This window comes from Mustela lutreola, chromosome 2 (genome assembly GCF_030435805.1).
Source record: "Mustela lutreola isolate mMusLut2 chromosome 2, mMusLut2.pri, whole genome shotgun sequence".
NCBI lineage: Eukaryota > Metazoa > Chordata > Mammalia > Carnivora > Mustelidae > Mustela > Mustela lutreola.
The window spans coordinates 45,587,687-45,598,047 of NC_081291.1; the positions used below are offsets into that span (position 1 = coordinate 45,587,687).

The window sequence follows — 10,361 nt, forward strand, 5'->3', positions numbered from 1 at the left end:
AGGGAAAGAGCATTAAAAGAGCTATTTTAATCTGATAGGCATTTTCTTCCACTCTTTAAATGGCACATAAATAAAAGGCAATGAACTAGTTTGGATAGAACATAATTAAGCACGTGATTTCACAGGTACATATCTGCTTATCCCCAAACTCATCAAGTTAGGTAAATACATACAGCTTTTTATACACCACTCATACCACAACAAAGTTAATTTTTTAAAAATGAGCAAGTAAATAAATGACCCAATTCTAGCATTTGGGTGTTAAAAAAAAAAAGGTACAATAATATATAACGATTTATCAGTGATAGATGAACACATTCCTATAAAAACAAACAAAATACTATGATTAGGGCTCACATTCACCTCAGCCATCTCTCTAGTCCCAGTCTCTTCCGCAGAGGGTACTTTCTAAGGGAAAATTCTCTAGAATTCCATATTGAAAGTAAAAGCAGCTAATACTGGGGCACCTGGGTGGCTCAGTTGGTTAAGCCTCTGCCTTTGGCTCAGGTCATGATCTCAGGGTCCTAGAATCGAGCCCCATGTCAGACTCTCTGCTCAGTAGGGAGCCTCTTCGCCCTCTCCTTCTGCTCCTCCTCTCCTGGTTGTGCTTTCGCTCTCTTGATCTCTCTCTCTCTCTCTCTCAAATAAACAAAATCTTAAAAAAAAAAAAAAAAACTAATACTAATTGCGTCTTCCTTCATCTCACTTTACTACACATGTCCTAAGTATTGGGGGCTTTAACATAATCCCTTCAATGGGATACGGAAAAGCCCTTTCTCTGAGATGTGTAGTGACTGGCCCAAGGTTGCCAAGGCAGGAAGTGGCGGACCCTGAATTTGAACTTGGCTTCGCTGGCTAGGCCTCCGGCCGCCTCCCATTTTACTCCACTGCTCTCTTCCCTATCTTTTTCTCTTTGCCTATTTTCAAGTATCAAATCTGTTTTACCTTCACATTCACTACACTTTCTTTTCTTGGTGAAAGAATCAGAGCAAAGTTAAAATGTTTGTGCTGCTGCGGAATGCCTAGCAACACGCCTGGCAATAGTTCACTGTCATTTCAACAGGCACCCTACTCTGCTCAGAGTCTAACAGAAAACCCTTGAGTCCATATGTTTGGCGGGGAGGAGGGTGACTTAAAAGTTCATTCGCCAGGGAAAAAGCAGTCAGTGTTAAAATGGACTCTGAATAAAGACGACTGTCAGAATAAATACTTACATCTTCTTCTTGCGGAGCATTTATTCTCACTCGATAGCCCAGCTCCACATTCCCTGGCTCTTGATCAGGATTTGGTTCCCAGCGCAAAAGAACTTGGGCTAGACCAGTAACGTTGATGGTGAAATTGGTAGGTGGGAGAAGTAAAGCTGTTGGTGAAAAGGAGCCACGTGATGTTCGATTGCATGAAGGTGGCATTTTTAAATTGCCCAAGACCTTCAGGGTGTAGTATAGGATTTTACGAGTATTAGAAGGTATAAGATGGAAATAATTTTGGAAACGCAGTTGCTTAAAACTGCTTTTAATTCATTATCTTTCTAACTTTGCCCAGGTATTTCCCTATAGCATATGCAGGTTTTTTTTTTAAACTGAAATATGAATACTTTAATATGTCATTTATTATAAATACAGTCTTCAGGCTGAGGGCCATTATCTATAAATCGGCTGGAAAAACTTACTGGTTTGTGGCTAGAATTTGTTCTGATGACATGGAAGAAAATAGGATAGAAAATATCAGGGTTTATGACATATAATGACTATGTTTCATAAACCTCTTTTTTCTACTACATCAATGTACTTCAATATTTGTATTTGCACTGGTTCTTGAAGTAAAATTAATTTATTTCTCATTATGATTCCAAGTCAAAACAATTTGTGAGCAAAACTACTTAGACCTTAATAGAAAAAAGGGTTTTTTCTTTGAACCACTGTTTTCAAAATAAAAACTTGCCTTTAAATTACAAAATCAATGCCTGCTCATTTTAGGAATTTTGGAAAGCACAGGTGAGCAAAAAGAAAAAGAAAGAAAAATTACTTCTAATCCTGCAATGGAAAATAGTGTTAATATGTGATACATTCATTATTTTCTGTCCTTGGCATATGTTGCTACAACTTTTTAAATTGCTTCCTAAAACTAGGACAATATTGTACACACTATTAGGAAACTGAATTTTATTCACTTACTACATGGTTCGGGTATTTCCATTGACCTTTAATTTTGAATAGCCTTGTACAACTCTGCATCCGTACCTGCCACATATGGCTTGTAGGACTTTGTCTATAAAACACTGTCCACTATGGTAGCCACTGGCCATATACGGTTATTTAAATGTGAGTTAAACCAAATGTTCCTTACCTTAGTTGCATGAGCCATACATATTTCAAGCACTCTGTGTCGCTTATGTGTAGTGTCTTCTCCATTACAGAATGAGGATATAGAATAGTGTCCTTATCATAGAAAGTTCTCTTAGACAACACTATATACAGACTGTGTGATAATCTTCTTTTTTTAGACTCTGTCCTTATACCAGACCCATAGATTAACAAGTTTCTGAACCAAAACATAGTGGAAGTTTTTTATTCTTTGGTTGTGAGGACTCGTAACCAACCCCTTGCATGGGAAGCCATTCCACACATGGGCCCCAGCTCCATTCCACAGAGCCCATGTGCCCACACTCCGAATAGAATTCCCCGTTGTCATCAAATGTGCATTCCAGCCAACTTTGTTTTCTTCAAGTACTAGTGTGTTTAAAGAGTTTGGATTCTGATAAGAATAAGTATTCTTCTTTTAACAATCCAGTTTCAAACTGAGGGTTTTTTTAAGAGAAAAAAACAAGGCTATCATTTTTTGTTATATGTTATATATATACATATATATATGTATATATATATAATTTTTTTTAAAGAAACACTGCTGAATTTGATAGGTGGTACCTACATTTTTTATCAGGAAGTGAGTCTGCTCTCAGTATCACCACAGCCCACAACAGAATCAGTGATGCAGATGCCATGATAATCCCATCCTACGGAAGACAGAAGGATGAAGATCCAAATCACCACCAGAGGCCATTTTTAAGAGAAACTGGAAGCTACCTTTTACTGTAAAATGTAGACCTTTTCCCATTTAACATTATGAACTATCTGTTATGTGCTAAAAATACAAATAGGAACAAATCTTAGGTTTTGTCTTTAAAAAGTGGATCCATAGTCTGAAGGGCAGGATGAAATGTAAATGAATAATTGTAGTCCAGTTAAACACTGTTGCAATAAAGGTGTGAATGGGACACCGTAAGAAACAAGAGATTTTTGAATGGAGTCCAGAAGGATTAACTAGAGTTCTTTTTATTTTTTTCCCCCTAAAGATTTATTTATGTATTTTAGGGGGAAAAAGAGAGAACAGGGGAGAGGGGTAGAGAAAAAGGGAGAGTTCCATGCGGACTTGGGCTAAGCACGGAGCCCAGCAACGCAAGGCTCAATCTTATGACCCCAAGATCACAACCTGACCAATCACTCCACTGACTGAGCCACCCAGGCGTCCCTTAACGAGAGCTCTTGACACACAACGGGGAAAGGCAGTCCTTGTGGAATCCACAGCAAGGGCAAAGCCAGAAGAACAGAAATTAAGTGGGTGAGTTCGGGTACTGAGCAGGAAATCAGAGCAGATCTTTGAACAGTAAAAATTCTGGGAACTGTTAATCAGATAGAAAATTCTAATTTTAATTAACAAGTATTTAAGTATGAGCCAACATGACAAGAAACTTGAAAACAATTTTAATGTGAGGAAGAGACACTTTGTGTCACAAAACTTGGAATAAATTTATGACACTTTGAGCTTTGGAGAGGTTAAATATTTTGATGAATCCAAATAGGGGCAGGCCGTAAAAGGAATTAAAAACACAGTTAGAGGCCTAAAGAAAATAAACACCGGCTTGCTACCTACTTGAAACAACTGGACAATGAAACGGGCTCTAGGGTTGTAACGTTGTGATAAATCAACATGGCAGCCTGGAAAGTGTGGGTGTTAATGTCAGCATCCTGTTGGACACGATGTCCAAGAAGGGAGTGGATGCCTTGTTGGGAATTATCGATTAGAAATCTTGAGTGTTGGGCGCCTGGGTGGCTCAGTGGGTAAAGCTGCTGCCTTCAGCTCAGGTCATGATCTCAGGGTCCTGGGATCGAGTCCCGCATCGGGCTCTCTGCTCAGCAGGGAGCCTGCTTCCTCCTCTCTCTGCCTGCCTCTCTGCTTACTTGTAATTTCTCTCTGTCAAATAAATAAATAAAATCTTTAAAAAAAAAAAAAAAAGAAATCTTGAGTGTTTCCTCTGGAGATACTGAAAGGCATTTTTCATATGGACTGTATTTCAAGGAACAAAGAATTTTAACAGCTTCCCCGTGTTGTGTGCTACCCTGGATTTTACAAAGCAGTTCTTCCTTTCATCTCTCATGCCTCCTTTTATTCCGTGGGTGGCCCACATGGTTATTAGCCAATTGACAATGAAGAAAAAGAGTCTGAAAACTTAAATAATCTTCCAAAAATCAAACATCTAGTAGATAATGGAACTTAGACGTAATCTTGGATCTTCCAACGGCAAAGCCTATGCTCTGTACTAATTTAAATGACTTCAAGTATTCAGTTTAAAATTTTATTTGAAAAAGGACACCTAGCTGGCTCAGTTGGAAAAGCATGTGACTCTTGGCCTCAGGGTCATAAGTTTGAGTCCCACATTGGGTATAATGATTATGTAAAAATACAATGTTTTTTTAGAAAGCTTATTTAAAAGGATTGGTATTTGCAAATATAATGGTGGCAGAACCACAGAAGATGACTTTTGGCTAAATGGAGAAAAAAGAAATTCTGTTTTTGTTAAATAAATATTTTATTTATTTATTTGACAGACAGAGAGGGAACACAAGCAGGGGGAGTGGGAGAGGGAGAAGCAGGCTTCCTGCTGAGCAGGGAGCCGATGTGGGGCTCTATCCCAGGACCCCAGGATCATGACATGAGCCAAAGGGAGACGCTTAAGGACTGAACCACCCAGGCGCCCAAATAAAGAAATTTTTAATTATTATTTTTGAGCTTACTATTTAATCAACTTATTACTTTACTTACTACTATCACTCTTAACTTTATAACGAAATCAGTAAAATATCTCAATACAGAACAAACATAGCAATGTCATACAAATCATTCAATTTCTTTTTCAAATAGAGAATTGCTAATCAGAATTGTGCTACTTTTGATAAAAAATAATGTTCTCTTACTCCGATCTCACACTGTAGAAACAGGACTTTAAAAATGACAAGAACAATAAAAGGTATTTTAATACTTTAATATTTTTCAACAAGTAAGAATTTTAAGGAGTTACAGGGAAGCATTAGTAATTTGCTGAGACGCAAAGATACAAAAATAAAACTAAAAAAACCTTCAACAAATAACAATAAAGACAGTTTCCTCTGCAAGGTAAGGTCAAGTCTTTGAAACGTCAGCATTTCCTGAAATGTTATATATGCACTAACTTTGCACTAATTGTCATTAAGAGGAATTCTAGGTCAGAAAAAAAAATGCAAGATTGATATTCCCTAGCGACCTGTACTGACTGGCAAAGTAAATAGTATGTTATGACCAAACATGTATTTGTTCTTTGCAGTTAAGTAATTGAAAGATAAAACTGTTGAGTGTCTAAGTGGGGAGATAATTGAATATTTTACATAACCAAGCACCTTCCCCTAGAATTCATTACATATTCCAACATCGTAGCTGCTAAAAATGGAATTACGTTTTGTATTCAATCACTCAAAATTTTTCTGATGATTATTATTATTTTGGGGGGCTATTAAACAGCCATACCCTTTTTTTCTCATCTCATTGCGATATTTTCATTTCAAAAAGGTGACACAACAAAATTACGTGTTCTACAGACAACACAAGATACTCAAATAGAAGTCAAAATATTAGTGAGAATGGCAATTTTTTTGTGAGCCAGCTAAATTCCCCCCAAGACTTTGCTTTGGCAGTTGACCCGGGTTTTCCGTAATCCTGTTCATTCTCTGTTCTGTTCCCTGAAAGCTCCTCCAGCCTTTGTCCGTGATCCTTTATTATTTCTGGTCTCAGGCATAGCAATTACCACTGCTGGAAAAACAACCCAACTCTCTCCATGCTGTGTCTTTAATTCAACAGTATATTGTTAAATAGATGTCAGCTGGGCAACCTTTCACTGTAGAAATATAGAGCTACCTCTCTAGCTTAAAAAAATACATATCAAAATGACAATATGATCGATTACTTATGGCTACCAATTAAAATCCACCAGAAAGCTATCAAGTTGTTAAAATAACATTCAAATAAAGCAGAATGAAGCAAACTTGGACTTAATTACAATCATCACAAGTACAAACTCAGTTTTCTTAGAGATATCATAGGTTATTTGTTCCTGTGACATTTCACCGAGTCTACATAAAATTCCTCGAGTGCCTTCTAAGAATCTGCCTTCTGATAAGTGTTCTATTGGAAATTTGGGAGAAAACAGGAGCATAACCTCTTGCACTACAGATGTTTGTAGAAAGTTGGGTAAAGTTTTGGCAATTGGCAATGGATTTCCCCAGTGTTCCTACGAATTGGTCAAATTCTACTGAAGTTCAGACTTAAGAATATTTTCCCCTCTTTTTTTCTTCTCAACTTATTATTATTATTATTATTTGCCTGGGGCATTTGTTTTATAACCAAAGTTGTATATGCAACCCTGTTTTTAGAGCATTTTTGAGTCACTTGTGGTGACATCTAATTCCAGACTCAACCTCAGTGCACAGAAATTGAAAAGCAACGGAGAGGATTCATGCTCTGTTAGGCTCTTAAAAGTAGAGAGTTTACTTTTTTACTTCCTCTTTTTTTCCCTGTACAGAGTAATCAGCAATAAAACTCATCTCTTGAGTGATGAAAAATAAATAACCCAGGGTGTAAAATGCAAAGGACACATTTAACATTTAGGTATATTGCATTACCCCCAAATGAAAACCCGTGCAGGCTTCCTAAAAATATAAATGAGTGATAAGGACTGCGTATAATGCATGCAGTTTTTTCCTTCTTATTCCTGGATTTTAGTCAATTTTTTGAAATAGTCATAAAATATAAGTCATGGGTTCAAATTGTTGCTCTATACATTCATAAACAGTCTTTAGGCAAGGTAGGAATGGTGCTCCTTTGGGAAAATGAAGGAAGAAGGACTTCACTGCTAATCTCCCAACAGTGGTTAAAAATCTCCCAGCTAATCCCATGTGGTATGATTTGCCATCCCGCATCCCTGCTTCCCCACTCCTGGCCATACCTGCCTCTGGTGATCCTCTTGTTTCCAACCACCGTGCTCAATAGCAGAGGGCCAGGGCTAGATCCATCCTGTCTGTGCGTTTGGCTGCAGCCCCAGCACCTAGCACAGCATCAGGCACAGGGCAGATGCTTGAAGTGCTTGGTCCTGTAAAGAATAGAGGCAAATTAATACTCTACCAAGTCAGTAGGCTAAAACCTAGCCTGGGGAAAAACAGATCAGAGCACAGAAGGCTGGGAGCATGTTAACAAGCATGGTCCATTTCAGGGGCGGGGTGGGGTGTGTGTGTGGGGGGTGGTGGTGATGGGTGTGTGTGTGTGTGTGTGTGTAAGAGAGATACATTTGGTACCTTGCCTAAAAATTTCCGCCAGTAGCATTTCATGTAATGAAAACAAATGAGATGATTTGATCTCCAAATCTTTCTTTAATTTTGAAAGGCAAACTTTTAACAAATAGCTACACACCTTAATATATTTTTCAGTAACTACAAAAGAGAACACAACCTTTCATACAAAATAAAAATTGTACCAGGTAATGAAATTTTTGGCATGATAATCCGTTAAATTGAGTATTGAATACATTAATCAGTATGGCTATAAAAGCGATCACTTTTCATGTGTTCATGAATGTTAGGCTCATGGGGTATTGAAGGATTTTTAGTTTCCTTTTTTTAAAAAAAAATTTCATTCAATCTATTTCTCCTGTATAAATAAAAATTTTAAAAAATTATGTTGCTTTGGGTAAATAACAAAACCAAGTGAGATATTTTAGCTATTTTTGTTTTAGATACTTCAAATTATTTTACATCTTGTATCAAGTCAAACAATCTTGAAAAACCCCCGAATCCCCAGGAGAGACAAAAAGCAGAATGACTTCAGTTAGATACAATGCAATCATCTCCTTTTTGCTGTTGTTCCTTAATGTGTAGCTTTCTTAATTAACTCTGAAATGTCCTCACAAAGATATTTCATTAACTGCTATACCCTGTTTTCTAACCTCAGGTATTTTCTGAGAAATCTTGGCAGAGTCTATATTTTCCTTTTAATCCCTAAAGTACCTGCAGCAGTGGAAAACCATTCTCCCATATAAGGGTCAACAAAAACCATAGGTGTCTTGTTAATATGACTCACCTGGCCATGGACTTGCTCTCCTCAGTTACTTAGCTGAGTTATCAGGGCGCAAGAATAGAGTGCCATTCCCAGAATTGATATGAGCTGCCTGACAGATGTTTTATAGCACCATTATTAGTTCTGCCCCTGCTAATAATAGTTACAAGGGGTTTTGTTTCCCCTTTTTCTTTAAAAATTCACCATATTTTTAGAAATCATTATTTCCCCCTTTTCCTATTCTCCTTGCCCCCTTCCCCACGTACTGAAATTCTTAGGAGGTGGAGCACAGGGCGATCTTAGAGGAGAAAAAGGCATTTGCTCACTTTGCGATGAATCAGCCTTGGATCCCCACTCAGTGAGCAGTGTGCTGGCCGTGCCATCAGGAGCAGCTGCAAGGGCATTGAAAATGAATCTTCTTATCTCTGGGTGTACTTTTTGACTTAGAGGCGGTTCTCCTTCACTGTTTCATCATCACAGCTGTAAGGGTTGCACACTCCCGGGCCGTTTGCTTATTTGCCATGGGGGTAAAACAGAGCTTCTCTGAGCACATTTCCAGGGAGCCTTTCTAAGAGCAGTAATGGACCGAGCCTCAAGAGCAACCCCCGGAGGAATGAAGTGAAAGGATCTCTCTTGTTCTGATAGCCACTATCTGATAACGGTCTCGTCTGCATTTTCATTCTCTTTCAAGAGGTTTGGCTCTCTGTTCAGGAGCTGAAAGTAACTTTTACTCATGGGTGACAAGGTCAAGTGTTCTGTGGGTGGTCTCGAGCACTGCGTGTCTGCGTTCTTCATAGGCTTCATTCAGCCAAGGTATGCGTTGTGCCTCTGTCACCCACACAGTGCTGGGCACATGGGAGGACAAGCAGAATAGGTCTGTCTTTGTGCGGCGCGATAGCAGCACTTCTCAGGCCTAAGAGAATGTCTTAGGCTTTTTCCTCTTCACTAGCCGGCCCTGCACTGCCATACTTTTGTGTGCCAGGGGCAGGGCGAGTTTCTGAGTGTGATAAACTGCTGGCTAGCCCGGCTAGGAGCTCAGTGTAGCCCTGCTCATTCTATAAAGATTGTGACAGACAGTGGCAGTTGGGTCAGCGCCACAGCCCAGGACCTTGTTCCTCCTGTCAACTCCCAGGTTCCAGCAGAATGCCTCCGCTGTCCTCGGGATGCTCTAACTGAAGTAAAATGAGTTGCGTTTTTGTTGTTGTTGTTGTTGTTTTTGTTTTTTGCTTTGTTCCATTTCTGTCTAGGAATTTTGAGGTGACTGACTAGCAAAGCTAATTTTAAAAAATGGGGCCTAGGGTGTGGATGGATAAGAACAGCACTTATTAGGATGCCTGGGGTGGCTCAGTTGGTTAAGCATCTGCCTTCTGCTCAGGTCATGATCCCTTGGTCTTGGGATGGAGCCTCTTGTAGGCTGTGAGCTCAGCAAGGAGTGTGCTTCTCCCTCTCTCTCTCTGTGCATTCTTTCTTTCTCTTTCTCACTCTCAAGTAAATAAATAAAATCTTTAAAAAAGGGGGGGGGCTGCCTGGGTGGCTCAGTGGGTTAAAGACTCTGCCTTTGGCTCAGGTCATGATCTCAGGGTCCTGGGATTGAGCCCCACATTGGGCTCTCTGCTCAGCAGGGAGCCTGCTTCTCCCTCTCTCTCTGCCTGCTTATCTGCCTACTTGTGATCTCCATCTGTCAAATAAATAAATAAAATCTTTAAAAAAAAGAATAGTACTTACTGTATTAAGTATCTGAGCCAAAAAATAAAAAATTTAAAAAAAAAGTATCTGAGCCAGGTATCAGTTATTGCCTTTGTAAGGGGACCCCCGCTCTTAGCCCAAGGAGCTGAGTGACAGTGGCCAATGAGAAGCCAATGCAGGAGGAAGGGGGAGCAAGGGCCGGGAGGCAAGGAGGCAGTTGCCAGGTGAGATCAGTTCTACTTGCAAGACAAGGAACCACA

General features: G+C 39.3%; 1 protein-coding gene across 1 annotated transcript in view; it reads right to left on the bottom strand.

Annotated features, from left to right (window-relative positions):
* IL5RA (interleukin 5 receptor subunit alpha) overlaps positions 1 to 9,007 on the bottom strand; it is a 36,882-nt gene extending 27,875 nt beyond the window's left edge. Inside the window, exons 1-4 of the mRNA XM_059161547.1 lie at positions 8,742 to 9,007; positions 7,313 to 7,456; positions 2,929 to 3,013; positions 1,215 to 1,360 (exon numbers count right to left, since the gene is read on the bottom strand). Of these exons, the coding sequence (XP_059017530.1) occupies positions 1,215 to 1,360; positions 2,929 to 3,001 (219 nt within the window). The 5' untranslated portion in view covers positions 3,002 to 3,013; positions 7,313 to 7,456; positions 8,742 to 9,007. The remainder of the gene's footprint in view (positions 1 to 1,214; positions 1,361 to 2,928; positions 3,014 to 7,312; positions 7,457 to 8,741) is intronic.
* Positions 9,008 to 10,361: the final 1,354 nt, after the last annotated feature.